The sequence below is a fragment of the Coregonus lavaretus genome (genome assembly GCF_964263955.1).
Source record: "Coregonus lavaretus genome assembly, chromosome: 27".
Taxonomy (NCBI): Eukaryota; Metazoa; Chordata; class Actinopteri; order Salmoniformes; family Salmonidae; genus Coregonus; species Coregonus lavaretus.
Genome location: NC_140014.1, coordinates 35870212 through 35887077, shown reverse-complemented (window position 1 = coordinate 35887077; position 16866 = coordinate 35870212). Strand labels below are relative to the sequence as shown.

General features: G+C 45.2%; 2 protein-coding genes across 2 annotated transcripts in view; one reads left to right on the top strand and one right to left on the bottom strand.

The window, feature by feature from the left end:
* LOC311102858 (alpha-(1,6)-fucosyltransferase-like) overlaps nucleotides 1-16607 on the top strand; it is a 65116-nt gene extending 48509 nt beyond the window's left edge. Inside the window, exons 7-9 of the mRNA XM_084144307.1 lie at nucleotides 5069-5245; nucleotides 14037-14187; nucleotides 14460-16607. Of these exons, the coding sequence (XP_084000433.1) occupies nucleotides 5069-5245; nucleotides 14037-14187; nucleotides 14460-14789 (658 nt within the window). The 3' untranslated portion in view covers nucleotides 14790-16607. The remainder of the gene's footprint in view (nucleotides 1-5068; nucleotides 5246-14036; nucleotides 14188-14459) is intronic.
* LOC311102582 (putative nuclease HARBI1) lies at nucleotides 7693-8983 on the bottom strand (the record flags this gene model as incomplete). The annotated part of the gene is made up of 2 exons (XM_084143957.1): nucleotides 7693-8063; nucleotides 8650-8983. 2 exons carry the CDS (start codon nucleotides 8981-8983, stop codon nucleotides 7693-7695), a joined length of 705 nt encoding a protein of 234 aa, XP_084000083.1.
* Nucleotides 16608-16866: the final 259 nt, after the last annotated feature.

Here is a 16866-nt window from a genome sequence, read left to right as displayed (position 1 = left end):
AGCGGTCCCCTTTTTCCTCCAAACATAACGATGGTCATTATGGCCAAACAGTTCTATTTTTGTTTAATCAGACCAGAGAACATTTCTCCAAAAAGTACGATCTTGGTCCCAATATGCAGTTGCAAAATGTAGTCTGGCTTTTTTATGGCGTTTTTGGAGCAGTGGCTTCTTCCTTGCTGAGCGGCCTTTCAGGTTATGTCGATATAGGACTTGGTTTACTGTGGATATAGATACTTTTGGACCTCCAGCATCTTCACAAGGTCCTTTGCTGTTGTTCTGGAATTGATTTGCACTTTTTGCACCAAAGTACGTTTATCTCTAGGAGACAGAACGCGTCTCCTACCTGAGCAGTATGACGGCTGCGTGGTCCCATGGTGTTTATACTTGCGTACTATTGCTTGTACAGACGAAAGTGATACCTTCAGGTATTTGGAAATTGCTCCCAAGGAGGAACCAGACTTGTGGAGGTCTGCAATTATTTTTCTGAGGTCTTGGCTGATTTCTTTTGATTTTCCCATGATGTCAAGCAAAGAGGCACTGAGTTTGAAGGTAGGCCTTGAAATACATCCACATGTACACCTCCAATTGACTCAAATGATGTAAATTAGCCTATCAGAAGCTTCTAAAGCCATGACATCATTTTCTGGAATTTTCCAAGCTGTTTAAAGGCACAGTCTACTTAGTGTATGTAAACTTCTGACCCACTGGAATTGTGATACAGTGAATTATAAGTGAAATAATCTGTCTGTAAACAATTGTTGGAAAAATTACTTGTGTCATGCACAAAGTAGATGTCCTAACCAACTTGCCAAAACTATAGTTTGTTAACAAGAAATGTGTGGATTGGTTGGAAAACGAGTTTTAATGACTCCAACCTATGCGTATGTAAACTTCCGACTTCAACTGTAACATCAATTATTTAATAGTTTTTATGACTCCAGAATATTAGGCTTTATTATTATTATTATTATTATTATTATTATTATTATTATTATTATTATTAGGCTACTATTACTATTCCCCTTCCCTGCATGAACTAATTTGTCTGCATGTCTATGCAACATTTTGATAAAAGGAAACCATGCCATGAATTAAGAACAATATATTTTATTATCACAATACGATGTGTCACTCAAATCGCTTTGAGAAAAAGAGCCTTCTAATTAGCCTTTTTACCTAATGAAAGCCTTTAGCCGACAATACAAAACGATACCTTTACATTCAATATTGTTTAGATAATCAAATAGTTTAGGCCTTCTAAAAAATGTAATATACCATTCCCAGAATCTAAATATAGGCTTAAAAAATAGGCTACATTTATTTAGTAGGCTGCTCAAACCTTTATTAGCCGCTCTGGTTTACACTTTATATGGCCTGCGTATGGTGTAATTAACTGATAATTAACTGAACTATCGAAAACAAATAGGCCTACCTGCTTGTTCTTTGTACAGGCTGTGTATCCATCTACCACGTTGTGTCCTTCCAAACTGGGGATTTTACTCGTGCAGCGCCTGTTTCCGCGGTGATGTTGTTATCATAACCTCTCTTTTTATTTCTAGACATTAGCCATTTTTGCGTGACATGGGAAAGTAAACTTTGCAACGTGTCGTATTCTCTTGTGGGGAGAGGGAACATAAGCACCACACAAATAAAGTAGGGGACAGTTCCCAGCTCCACACTCTCAATGCCTTATGTCTGCCTCACCGCTCACAGAATGGAATTTGCTAAACACAATGCAACACAACAAGCTCCTGGGTTTAAAAAAAGTGTATAATCTTGATTTAAAATGTTTCCAACCCGCACTGTAATTGTTCTGAACCGCGAGCCGACCCACAGGTTGAAATAATGTTTTCCACCTTTTGTTACGTTACAACCTTATTCTAAAATTGATTAAATTAATAGTTTTCCTCATCAATCTACACACAATACCCCATAATGACAAAGCGGAAACAGGTTTTTAGATTATTTTGCAAATGTATAAAAAAACCTGAAATACCTTATTTACATAAGTATTCAGACCCTTTGCTATGAGACTCGAAATTGAGCTCAGGTGCATCCTGTTTCCATTGATCATCCTTGAGATGTTTCTACAACTTGATTAGAGTCCACCTGTGCTTAATTCAATTGACTGGACATGATTTGTAAAGGTACACACCTGTCTATATAAGGTCCCACAGTTGACAGTGCATGTCAGAGCAGAAACCAAGCTGTGAGGTCGAAGGAATTGTCCGTAGAGCTCTGAGAGGATTGTGTCGAGGCACAGATCTGGGGAAGGGTACCAAAACATTTCTGCAGCATTGAAGGTCCCCAAGAACACAGTTTGGAACCACCAAGACTCTTCCTAGAGCTGACCGCCCGGCCAAACTGAGCAATCGGGGGAGAAGGGCCTTGGTCAGGGAGGTGACCAAGAACCCGATGGTCACTCTGACAGAGCTCCAGAGTTCCTCTGTGGAGATGGGAGAACCTTCCAGAAGGACAACTATCTCTGCAGCACTCCACCAATCAGGCCTTTATGGTAGAGTGGCCAGACGGAAGCCACTCCTCAGTAAAAGGAGTTTGCCAAAAGGCACCTAAAGGATTCTCAGACCATGAGGAACAAGATTCTCTGGTCTGATGAAACCAAGATTGAGCTCTTTGGCCACTCTCCCGAGTGGCGCAGTGGTCTAAGGCACTGCATCGCAGTGCTAGCTGTGCCACTAGAGATCCTGGTTCAAATCCAGGCTCTGCCGTAGCCAGCCACGACCGGGAGACCCATGGGGCGGCGCACAATTGGCCCAGCGTCGTCCAGGGAAGGGGAGGGAACAGACTTTCAACTCCCTCCAAAGATTTTCTATGGGGTTGAGATCTGGAGACTGGCTAGGTCACTCCAGGACCTTGAAATGCTTCTTACGAAGCCACTCCTTCGTTGCCCGGGCGGTGTGTTTGGGATCATTGTCATGCTGAAAGACCCAGCCACGTTTCATCTTCAATGCCCTTGCTGATGGAAGGAGGTTTTCACTCAAAATCTCACGACACATGGCCCAATTCATTCTTTCCTTTACACGGATCAGTCGTCCTGGTCCCTTTGCAGAAAAACAGCCCCAAAGCATGATGTTTCCACCCCCATGCTTCACAGTAGGTATGGTGTTCTTTGGATGCAACTCAGCATTCTTTGTCCTCCAAACACGACGAGTTGAGTTTTTACCAAAAAGTTATATTTTGGTTTCATCTGACCATATGACATTCTCCCAATCCTCTTCTGGATCATCCAAATGCACTCTAGCAAACTTCAGACGGGCCTGGACATGTACTGGCTTAAGCAGGGGGACACGTCTGGCACTGCAGGATTTGAGTCCCTGGCGGCGTAGTGTGTTACTGATGGTAGGCTTTGTTACTTTGGTCCCAGCTCTCTGCAGGTCATTCACTAGGTCCCCCCGTGTGGTTCTGGGATTTTTGCTCACCGTTCTTGTGATCATTTTGACCTCTCGGGGTGAGATCTTGCGTGGAGCCCCAGATCGAGGGAGATTATCAGTGGTCTTGTATGTCTTCCATTTCCTAATAATTGCTCCCACAGTTGATTTCTTCAAACCAAGCTGCTTACCTATTGCAGATTCAGTCTTCCCAGCCTGGTGCAGGTCTACAATTTTGTTTCTGGTGTCCTTTGACAGCTCTTTGGTCTTGGCCATAGTGGAGTTTGGAGTGTGACTGTTTGAGGTTGTGGACAGGTGTCTTTTATACTGATAACAAGTTAAAACAGGTGCCATTAATACAGGTAACGAGTGGAGGACAGAGGAGCCTCTTAAAGAAGAAGCTACAGGTCTGTGAGAGCCAGAAATCTTGCTTGTTTGTAGGTGACCAAATACTTATTTTCTACCATAATTTGCAAATAAATTCATTAAAAATCCTACAATGTGATTTTCTGGATTTTTTTTCCTCAATTTGTCTGTCATAGTTGACGTGTACCTATGATGAAAATTACAGGCCTCTCTCATATTTTTAAGTGGGAGAACTTGCACAATTGGTGGCTGACTAAATACTTTTTTCCCCCCCACTGTATTGATGACTGGGGAAAAAAACAATTTAATCCAATTTAGAATAAGGCTGTAATGTAACAAAATGTGGAAAAGGTCAAGGGGTCTGAATACTTTCCCAATGCACTGTTATACCTTCATTATCCATATAAAAACCAAGTAAGTATGTACACAGTATGTACACAGTATGTACACGGTATGTACACGGTATGTACACACCTTTCTCTTTTCTCCCTCTCTGGATCTATTTCTCTCCATCTGTTTCTCTCCATCTGTTTCTCTCTCTATTTATTTCTCTCCATCTATTTCTCTATCTATTTCTCTCTCTCCCAAGGGAAACACATGCACACACACACACACACACACACACACACACACACACACACACACACCACATACTCTCCATCTCTCTCTATCCCCACTGAGAGATGCGATTGAAATGTAAAAGCAGCTCTTTTCCCTTCATGTTGTGGGAGGGAGGGAGGGAGGGAGGCAGGGAGGGAGGGAGGCAGGGAGGGTGCAGGTAGAATGCTGTGAAGTGCTGAGTTGTCAGTCTCAGTGGTTTGTAGTGAGCAGTGGGATCTCCTCTCAGACCTTCTCAGGAAGTACCAAACTGTAGGGGGTGGAAATACATGTACAACCCCTACTGTGTGTAAGGCTATGGCTACATCCCAATATTCTGAACTGAGGGAGGCATCTAAGAGCTTTGGGACCCAGTCTGTGATGCTCTGTAAGGCCTGTAGACTGTAGATAGACTGGTGTGGACTGACGGGGGGGGGGGGGGGGGGGGGGGGGCTTGCTCCAGCCACTCTCCAAAGAAAGGGAGAGAGTCAGACAGAGAGAGAGAGCTGAAGAAAAAGAGGGAGATAGAGAGGGAGGGAGGGAGGCTTGCTCCAGCCACTCTCCAAACAACCCACTCACTCTACCATCCATCACTTTAGGAGAGGAGCTCTCTGATTCACACACAATCAGTCACACACTTGGACACACACACACACACACATACTCTCCTAACCCAACTCCTCTGACCCATCTCCTTTCTGTGTCCTCTCCTGTAGGGTCCATGTGCGGCGGACAGATAAGGTGGGGACAGAGGCAGCCTTCCACCCTATAGAGGAATACATGGTTCATGTAGAAGACCACTTCCAACATCTGGCTAGACGCATGCTGGTGGACAAGAAGAGAGTCTACCTGGCCACCGACGACCCCTCACTACTAAAGGAGGCCAAGGCTAAGTACGTATGCCTGTGTGTGTGTGTGTGTGTGTGTGTGTGTGTATGTGTGTGTGTGTGTGTGTATGTGTGTGTGTGTGTGTGTGTGTGTGTGTGTGTGTGTGTGTGTGTGTGTGCCACTGGCAGTGTGGGTGTGTGTGTCTGCAGGAATGTCTTGTGGTATAAATGTACTTACTGTGACTGAGTTATGAAGTTGTCTCAACTTGCTATCTTAATAATAATGTACTAACTGTAAGTCACTCTGGATAAGAGTGTCTGCTAAATGACTAACATGTTCATGAATTATGGATCTGTTTGTGTGTATGACGGAAAGCTGTATTTGATGTGTGCCAATACCAGTTTAGAGATATGATAAAGTACACAAGAATGAATTACATTTACATTTACGTCATTTAGCAGACGCTCTTATCCAGAGCGACTTACAAATAGGTGCATTTACCTTATAGCCAGTGGGATAACCACTTTACAATGTTTTTTTTATTTTTTATTTTTGGGGGGGGGGGGGGGGGGGGGTAGAAGGATTACTTTATCCTATCCCAGGTATTCCTTAAAGAGGTGGGGTTTCAAATGTCTCCGGAAGGTGGTGAGTGACTCCGCTGTCCTGGCGTCGTGAGGGAGCTTGTTCCACCATTGGGGTGCCAGAGCAGCGAACAGTTTTGACTGGGCTGAGCGGGAACTATGCTTCCGCAGAGGTAGGGGAGCCAGCAGGCCAGAGGTGGATGAACGCAGTGCCCTCGTTTGGGTGTAGGGACTGATCAGAGCCTGAAGGTACGGAGGTGCCGTTCCCCTCACAGCTCCGTAGGCAAGCACCATGGTCTTGTAGCAGATGCGAGCTTCAACTGGAAGCCAGTGGAGTGTGCGGAGGAGCGGGGTGACGTGAGAGAACTTGGGAAGGTTGAACACCAGACGGGCTGCGGCATTCTGGATGAGTTGTAGGGGTTTAATGGCACAGGCAGGGAGCCCAGCCAACAGCGAGTTGCAGTAATCCAGACGGGAGATGACAAGTGCCTGGATTAGGACCTGTGCCGCTTCCTGTGTAAGGCAGGGTCGTACTCTCCGAATGTTGTAGAGCATGAACCTACAGGATCGGGTCACCGCCTTGATGTTAGCGGAGAACGACAGGGTGTTGTCCAGGGTCACGCCAAGGCTCTTCGCACTCTGGGAGGAGGACACAACGGAGTTGTCAACCGTGATGGCGAGATCATGGAACGGGCAGTCCTTCCCCGGGAGGAAGAGCAGCTCCGTCTTGCCGAGGTTCAGCTTGAGGTGGTGATCCGTCATCCATACTGATATGTCTGCCAGACATGCAGAGATGCGATTCGCCACCAGGGGCCTGTTGCACAAAACTAGGATAAGGGATTAAGCCAGGATATCTTGGTGATCCTGGCTCAATTGATCCGTAATCCGGTTGCACTAAAGATGGATAGGGGGCAGGAGGATATGTTATGGTATAAATTACCATGGAGATTTATTCTGTGGAGCTAGCCTGCTCCAGACCAGGCTAAATTCCAGGATCTATTTAATCTCATCCCTAATGTCAGTCAGCAGTCACCACAAATGGAAACCAATAGTTATTTCACTGCTCACTATACATTATCACATATAACTAGACCCACTGTCATTATTTAAACGTTTGTGATCATTAATTTCAATGATTTTGGATAAAAAATGATTTTTAGATGATGTTGCTATCATTAGATAATTTACAGTTTCCCATAGACTATAAGGCTATATATAAAATGATAGAATATTAGGGCCACAGAGGGGAAAAAAACACAAGTCATAATATTGTAACCAGTTGTTTTAAAGGAGGACAGTTGTTAAAATGACAGATGTGGGGCATTTCGTGAAATTGTACTTCAGTATGGTTTCATAAACAAAGACATGCTGATGTGCCAGAATATTAAGTATCACATTGTCATAAGTATCAAAACTGTAAAAACAATATGTAGCTTTTCTGCAGAAAGAACCAGCCTCATAAATTTATGACTTTATCCTTTTTCTTCAGTGTGGCCCTAGTACTCTGTCATATAAACAAATACACATTCCATATGAATATAAAAACACAATGTGTAACATTATGTTCCTTTATTGAATAAGGACAAAACAAAGCAGGTAAACCATCAGCTCCTTTCGAAACTGAAGTCACAGTGACTCTACAAGATGGAAAGCACAGAATCCAAGCATATTATACAAAATGATACATACACATTCAAAGGTCTGTATATAACACACCCTGCATGTCTGCACACTAAAATAAATGCAGGACAAATCCATACACATCAACTGAACAGACAAATGGATGCAGTAGCCTCCCTGCAGCCTTGTATTACACACAGTATACCGCACAATCATCATAAGAGGCCAAATTCGTAAAAAAACGAACCCAAAAAAACCCAAATTCCTCTGCCACCGCAGGACATATTTAACCAAAATTGAAAGCACACATACTAACTAAAATAATTCAACACATATTGGTCCCTCAGCAGCCGACCACTGTCGTCATCAGGGAAGATTGCCGGATTGTCCCAGTCCATGGCTGGTGGCACTCTGGGGGCCCTCTCCTTCCTCAGGCAGGCCACATTGTGGAGGACAGCACAAGCCACAGTAATATCACATGCCCTAACAGGGCTGACCCTTAATTTGTGAAGGCAGTGAAAGCGTGCCTTCAGGAGGCCAAAGGTCATTTCAACTCTGGCCCTGGTCCTGGCATGGGCATGGTTGTAGGCCTGCTGTGCTTCCTGGGGGTCTGTGAAAGGTGTCAGGAGAAAAGGCTGGCAGCCATACCCCCTGTCTCCCAGCAACACACCAGAGAATTCACCTGTCAACACAAAATCTCATCATTACTACCTCATAAACACAGTGATATTCTTGACACAGCCATGATGGTTATAAATAGGGGTTGTGTGGCTTACCTTGTGATAGGCACTGATAGATTTCAGAGGCCCGAAAGATTCTGGAGTCATGGACTGAGCCAGGCCATTTTGCCACAACATTGCTGATCACACAGTCAGCATTGCAGACCATCTGAAATCATAAGATGAGGAATATTACACCAATCAATGCACATCACTGGCAATGCAGAGTGTTCGTCAATGGACAATATCAAAAAGTTATGTTCACCTGAACATTAATGCTGTGAAAGGATTTCCTATTCACAAAATCGGCCTCATGGGCACCTGAGGGGGCTTTTATCCTTATGTGTGTGCAGTCCACTGCACCAATGACATTGGGGAAACCTGTCACACAAAGTAATGAGTATCCTACTATGTGTTAACAGTTGTCCTGTAATTTGTAGATCCTCTTACCTGCAATCCTATAGAACTCCTCTTTGATGTCACAGAGTCTTCTGTGGCCAGGGAAGGAGATGAAGACATCTGCTAATGCTTTGATAGCCAGACACACACTCCTTATTGTGCGGCAAATTGTGGCCTTGTTCAGCTGTTCTGCATCCCCCACTGAGTACAGGAAGGCTCCACTAGTAAAAAAGCGCAAGGCCACACAAACCATTTGCTCCACACTCAGTGCATGGCTCCGTGCAGTGCGGTGCTTAATCCTGGGACCCAGTAGTCTGCATAGATACCTGATGCCATCTGCAGAAAACCTGTATCTTTCATATAGATGGTCATCAGGGAAGGCCAGTGGGTCCAACCGGTCCCTGAAGACCCTTTCTCGCCTGAAGGCTCTCCTCAGCACAAGTGCTTCTTCATCCACCACATCTCGCACGAATGGGCATGCCATTGTCAGAGCAGAAAGGAACACACAATTTTGGGCCTTCATATAGGCTAGTGGCCACACCTGGTGCTGGGGGGGTGGGCAAAAGAGGGCGATGCCTTATAACGATGACTTGGTTGTACTGATTGCTGGGAAAATAAAAAAAACCTTAGAAAGATGCCACCGTCCTGTGTGCTCACAATAAGAGCTCATATGTCATGGCTCACTTGACTTTACGAGAATATACCTAATTTTTATTTTGAGCTGTGTCATCTTCTTGGAGCTGGGGGAGGAAAGAAAAATAATGATTAATACATTTGTGTTACAGTTAGCATACAGTGTACATTGAAGGCATATCTCACCTCCCTCTCAAGTTTTTTTATTTCAAGGTCCAGTTTCCTAATTGTCCTCTTTTTTATTTCGGACTCCAGTGCAAGATTTTCCATCTTTTTCTTCTTGTACTGAATGTCTATGTCTGCCAGTTCTATTTGGCGCCGGAGGTGGTTGCCATACAACTTTCTGATAGCTTGTGAGCTCTGTGAACACAATACAATTAGCGCAGCTGGAATTTGGCAGGATGTGGTGTCCTTTTATTAATACGCACTATGTTGCCAGGCTGGTTTTCCCACTGTATAGCATCTGGGTCCTGTAAAATAAATTAGATTTTTTGATTTTGATGAGGACTCCTCACCATTGTAGAGTAAATAGTACTTTCACAGTCTTAACATGATACCTCATGCCTTCTGGAATCCAGAGAGATGGTCTCCTCCTCATCATCGTCTCCATCATGTGCTGTTGCTGCTGCACTGGGGCCTTCACCCTATCACATTTAATCGGATTCATATTGAAGCTAGTAGACAAGACATGCCAGGCCTACAGTATGCCTTTGATGGAGTACTCACTGGATCAGCATCGTCTGGTGCTTGTGCTGGTGGCTCTAACAGGAACACAGTGCTGCCAGACACTGCAAGGCAATAGGTAAACCAAAGTCAGACAGTCCAAATTGATTCAATATGAATGTGGTTGTATCCCATGTAGAGATGGAAGGACATACCTTGAATGAAGCGGGTGGCATCTTGGGAGGAACCTATGCTCGTCTCTTTCCCCCCAGGGATCCCCTCTAAGACGGGCCTGCCTTTATTTAGCTCCAAGGCCATGTCCTCTGCTGGGGTAAGGTCAGCCTTTGGTGACCCACCACCCGTGCCTTGTCTGTGGGTATTCTTTTTCACTGCTAAAACAGTACAGACAATGTGTGAGCAGGCACCTTCTGGGTACAATATATGCTTGTGCTTTGTTAAATATTAGTCAGGGACCATACCATTCTGCAGAATGTTCTTGTATTTGATTTTGACCTGCTGCCATGTCCGTTTTGGCCCGTTCATGTTTAATCTACACACACACACACACACACACACACACACACACACACACACACACACATTTAATGGAGTCACACTGCAAAAAATTACTTGGTATTTTTGTCTTGTTTTCAGTAAAAATATCAAAAAATTTATCATAGCTTTATACAGTGTGATGGAGTTACTTTACACAATTTCACTCATATCTGCAGTGCATTTCAATTAAAAATTTAACCGTTTCATAATTACAGTACAACTGCATTTTTGGAGATGTGAATTAAATATTTGAATTGTAATTGTGATGTTTCAGCGGAGCGGTGAGTGTGTAATTGTGCACTACTTACGCATTCAGGCGGTCTGCAATACTTTGCCACGCTTTTTCTCTTTGCTTTATCACTGTGGCGGTGTTGCCTTTCTTCTTAATTATATCTTTTACCTCCTCGTATGCCTCCATGAGGATTTGTGCTTCCGACGGGGAAAAGTACGCGGCTCTAGTTGCCATGGTAAATCAGTTAATCTGTGATCTGTGGCGGGGTCTATTTGAGTGAGCCGTGAGCGCGCACCTATCCAGGATTGGTTTCACCTGGCTTAATGAATCCGTGTCTGCTCATCCTGGCTTGGTCTTTGTGCAACCAATTAAGCCTGGACGCACATGTTTTGGCTTCATTGAGCTCAGCTGAGTCATTTATCCCGGATGTCTTAATTCTACTTTTGTGCAACAGGCCCCTGGTTATCAGAAGGGGGAAAGGAGAAGATTAGTTGTGTGTCGTCAGCGTAGCAATGATAGGAGAGGCCATGTGAGGATATGACAGAGCCAAGTGACTTGGTGTATAGCGAGAATAGGAGAGGGCCTAGAACTGAGCCCTGGGGGACACCAGTGGTGAGAGCACGTGGTGCGGAGACAGCTTCTCGCCACGCCACTTGGTAGGAGCGACCGGTCAGGTAGGACGCAATCCAAGAGTGAGCCGCGCCGGAGATGCCCAGCTCGGAGAGGGTGGAGAGGAGGATCTGATGGTTTACAGTATCAAAGGCAGCAGACAGGTCTAGAAGGACAAGAGCAGAGGAGAGAGAGTTAGCTTTAGCAGTGCGGAGAGCCTCTGTGACACAGAGAAGAGCAGTCTCAGTTGAATGACCAGTCTTGAAACCTGACTGGTTTGGATCAAGAAGGTCATTCTGAGAGAGATAGCAAGAGAGTTGGCTAAAGACGGCACGCTCAATAGTTTTGGAGAGAAAAGAAAGAAGGGATACTGGTCTGTAGTTGTTGACATCGGAGGGATCGAGTGTTGGTTTTTTGAGAAGGGGTGCAACTCTCGCTCTCTTGAAGATGGAAGGGACATAGCCAGCGGTCAAGGATGAGTTGATCAGCGAGGTGAGGTAAGGGAGAAGGTCACCGGAGATGGTCTGGAGAAGAGAGGAGGGGATAGGGTCAAGCGGGCAGGTTGTTGGGCGGCCTGCCGTCACAAGTCGCAAGATTTTATCTGGAGAGAGAGGGGAGAAAGAAGTCAAAGCATAGGGTAGGGCAGTGTGAGCAGGACCAGCAGTGTCATTTGACTTAACAAACGAGGATCGGATGTCGTCAACCTTCTTTTCAAAATAGTTGACGAAGTCATCCACAGAGAGGGAGGAGGGGGGGGGATTCAGCAGGGAGGAGAATGTGGCAAAGAGCCTCCTAGGGTTAGAGGCGGATGCTTGGAATTTAGAGTGGTAGAAAGTGGCCTTAGCAGCAGAAACAGATGAAGAAAATGTAGAGAGGAGGGAGTGAAAAGATGCCAGGTCTGCAGGGAGTCTAGTTTTCTTCCATTTCCGCTCAGCTGCCCGGAGCTCTGTTCTGTGAGCTCGCAATTAGTCATCAAGCCACGGAGCTGGAGGGGAGGACCGAGCCGGCCGGGAGGATAGGGGACATAGAGAGTCAAAGGATGCAGAAAGGGAGGAGAGGAGGGTTGAGAAGACAGAATCAGGAGATTGGAGGGAGAAGGATTGAGCAGAGGGAAGAGATGATAGGATGGAAGAGGAGAGAGTAGCGGGAGAGAGAGAGCGAAGGTTGCGACGGCGCATTACCATCTGTGTAGGGGCAGAGTGAGTAGTGTTGGAGGAGAGGGAGAGAGAAAAGGATACAAAGTAGTGGTCGGAGACTTGGAGGGGAGTTGCAGTGAGATTAGTAGAAGAACAGCATCTAGTAAAGATGAGGTCAAGCGTATTGCCTGCCTTGTGAGTAGGGGGGGACGGTGAGAGGGTGAGGTCAAAAGAGGAGAGGAGTGGAAAGAAGGAGGCAGAGAGAAATGAGTCAAATGTAGACGTAGGGAGGTTGAAATCCCCCAGAACTGTGAGGGGTGAGCCATCCTCAGGAAAGGAACTTATCAAGGCGTCAAGCTCATTGATGAACTCTCCAAGGGAACCTGGAGGGCGATAGATGACAAGGATATTAAGCTTAAATGGGCTAGTGACTGTGACAGCATGGAATTGAAATGAGGAGATAGACAGATGGGTCAGGGGAAAAATTGAGAATGTCCACTTGGGAGAGATGAGGATTCCTGTGCCACCACCCCGCTGACCAGATGCTCTCGGGGTATGCGAGAACACATGGTCAGACGAGGAGAGAGCAGCAGGAGTAGCAGTGTTTTCAGTGGTAATCCATGTTTCCGTCAGCGCCAAGAAGTCGAGGGACTGGAGGGTAGCATAGGCTGGGATGAAGTCTGCCTTGTTGGCAGCAGAACGGCAGTTCCAGAGGCTGCCTGAGACCTGGAACTCCACGTGGGTCGTGCGTGCAGGGACCACCAGGTTAGAGAGGCAGCAGCCACGCGGTGTGAGGCGTTTGTGTAGCCTGTGCGGAGAGGAGAGAACAGGGATAGGCAGAGGCATAGTTGACAGGCTGCAGCAGATGGCTACAATAATGCAGAGGAGATCGGAATAAAATGAACTAAACATCTGGGAAAGGAGAGAGCGGGGCCTCCCTCACCACAACTCCCAAATATAACTCTCCCAACTTCCACCTCAGAAACTATAATTGTTGTAAACTACAGCGGTTCAATGTTTTCTAGGAATAGACTAACCTAGTTTATTCAGCTAGCTAACTAGGTGCAGTATTATTCCGTGAAAAACGTCCGGGCACCTCGTCATAAGACGCCACAGCCAGCTATCATGCCGGTCTCCAGCAGCAGGGTTTAGCGCCAATACTCAGCCACAACAACCACCAGTGTATCAACGCACAAGCAGATCGTTCGTGTCCGTGTCTAACGTTGTGGGTTAGTCCCGACAGCTTGAGCGAGTCCGTCGTCAACTTATTCAGCCAGTTAGTTAGCTAGAATAGTTAGCAAACTAGCTAGCCATTGCTTTCAGACAAAGAAGAACCCCTCCTTTCACGGCACGAACACACAGAGAGAGCCAAACTAACGTTAACTAGTCACCCATGTCCCGAATTCCTTGAGCGACTCGGGCTATCAATATGTAAAAAACAAAACACAAGTGTAGGTTATGACTTACCCCTAGCAGCTACTGTTAGCTAGCCAAGTGCAAAGCTAGCCACTGAATTGACTCAGCCAGTTCGCGTCTGTTCGCTCGGTCGTTCCAGCTATTGTTTACAAGTAGCTATCCAGGTTGCAACAAGCTTGCTAATTTTCAAGCACAGTAGCCACTTGCTACCTATGAATGCCTTATTCACGTTGATATCTGTATGATCCTTTAGGCAGTCTGTCTCTGACTGCCTCTGTCTCTGTGTGTCTCAGGTACCCAGACTATGAGTTCATCAGTGATAACTCCATCTCGTGGTCTGCGGGGCTCCATAACCGCTACACAGAGAACTCACTGAGAGGAGTCATCCTGGACATTCACTTCCTGTCCCAGACCAACTTCCTGGTCTGCACCTTCTCCTCACAGGTGACCTTTAACTTCACCTTCTCTTCCACTCTCATCCACTGTTTTTCCTGTCTTCCACTGGGCTGGCTTTTGTATGCTGTAGACGTTTTCCACTGTACACTACTGCTGTCCCTTAGTTTTTCCTGGCCAGGTCACATGATCAGGGAACATTAAGGACACTAACTATAATCTATGTGGTCCTGCAGGTTTTCATGCAGAATAGAAAGAACATAGGTGATAGAATTCCCTGGGATTCAGAACTATAAATGATCATGATTGTTGTGTTCCTCCAGGTGTGTCGTGTGGCCTATGAGATCATGCAGACCCTCCACCCGGACGCCTCGTCTCACTTCCACTCCCTGGATGACATCTACTACTTCGGGGGCCAGAACGCCCACAACCAGCTAGCCGTGTACGCCCACCAGCCCCGCAACTCCGACGACATCCCCCTAGAGCCCGGAGACCTGATCGGGGTGGCGGGGAACCACTGGGACGGAAACTCCAAGGGCATCAACCGCAAGACGGGCCGTACCGGCCTCTACCCGTCCTACAAGGTGAAGGAGAAGATTGAGACCGTCAAGTATCCTACGTACCCCGAGGCAGACAAGATGCTGAATCAGTAGAGAGAGACTGAGAAAGACTGAGATACAGACTGAGATACAGACTGAGATACAGACACACACTGCTCACTTATGAGAGGAGAGAGACCCTCAGCCCGATAGAGGGAACGAGAGGGAAAGCACTTTGAACGAGTGGTGGTGTTGGTCGGTGGAAGGGTTTGCGTGTGTGAGTATGAGTGTGTTCATGCTTGCTTGCATGTGTGCACGTGCGTGTGTGTGTGACAGAGAAGTATCTACAGGGTATCTCACATACTCCTCACCCTCCTGACCCTCAGGGACTAGGACCCTCCAGTGACTCCCTCCATCAGGATGGTTAATAAAAGACTACAATGAACGAAGGAACGAAATAATAAACGACAAGAAGAAATAAACAAGAAGGATAGCACTCCGGTGTAATGATGAAGGAATTGTCCAACCGCAGCTCTTTATTTAAATAATAATTGAAATAACTGAGAAACCTCAGAATGATGACTGAAACGAAGAACTATAAAGAGAACCAACAAACAAACTCTTGACTTTCTCCTCTCCTCCTGTGCTGTTCTCTGTTCTCTTCTCACTTCTCTTCTCTTCTTGTGGACATTGACTGCATCGACCTCTCCTTCTTGTTGTAGCCAAATGTTTTCCTCCCTCTTTCCTTCCTTCCTCTCCTTCCTCTCCTTCTCTTACTCCTTTCTTCACTCACTCCATTTCAACTTACGCATCTTTTCTTTTCCATTTGCTATGAATTTTTCCCTTCCAAAAAGTGATTTTAATTTTTTTATTGTTATTGTTGGTGTGTGTGTGAGAGCATGCTCGTGTGTGAGCTTTAGAGCGTGTGTGTGTGTGTGTGTGTGTGTGTTGTGTGTGAGTCCAAATATGGTGCCTACAAAGGAAAATGGCTTCTGTACGTCTTCTCTCCAACTGTCTCTGTTAGTGTCAAAGTGACGTCAGAGCCGTAAGGACGCAGGCCTTGCCATGTAGAATACTGTACATGCAGATACTGTACATGCAGAATACTGTACATGCAGAATACTGTACATGCAGATACAGTACATGCAGAATACTGTACATGCAGATACAGTACATGCAGAATACTGTGCATGCAGAATACTGTACATGCAGAATAATACATATACAGAATACTACATGCAGAATACTACATGCAGAATACTACACGCCGAATACTGTACATGCAGAATACTGTACATGCAGAATACTGTACATGCAGAATACTGTACATGCAGAATACTACATGTAGAATAATGTACAGTACATGCAGAATACTACATGCAGAATACTGTACATGCAGATACTGTACATGCAGAATACTGTACATGCAGAATAATACATATACAGAATACTACATGCAGAATACTACATGCAGAATACTACACGCCGAATACTGTACATGCAGAATACTGTACATGCAGAATACTACATGCCGAATACTGTACATGCAGAATACTGTACATGCAGAATACTGTACATGTAGAATAATGTACAGTACATGCAGAATACTACATGCAGAATACTGTACACTCCGGTCCGGACTCACTTAACTATGTTTTACTCATTTTCTGTTGTTAATGTCCTTTTTTTAAACTTTTTTAATGTTATTGAATTCTAAAGGAAAAAATGCAAAATGAAAAGTGACGAAATTTTAAATGATTACGAACAATGATTATTAACAAATAATGAAAAAACTATTGATGAAGATGATGATGATGTCTATGACTATTGTCATAACAGAGTTATGTCCACCATGAAGCAATGTTCATATTTGAAGTTTCTGGGCATTGTCTTTGATAAAAGCAGATCAAATCAACTGATCGGCTCAACTTGTTTGTGTCTCTGTGTGTCTGTACCCACAATCCACTCAAATGCCTTGTTGTTCAGAGTAGTTGGACCGACGCACGTACACATTGTACCTCCTTGATTATTGCAGCCACATTCCTCGTGTTTACTATAAGAACAATGCCCTGTGTTATTCAAATACATTTAGAAAGTGTCATTACCAGCTGCACTGTCAAACTGCCTTTTGACAGGCTATTGGTGAGCCTGTGAAGCTTTGTGTGAGTGGTAATTTGTCTGTGTACGTGTG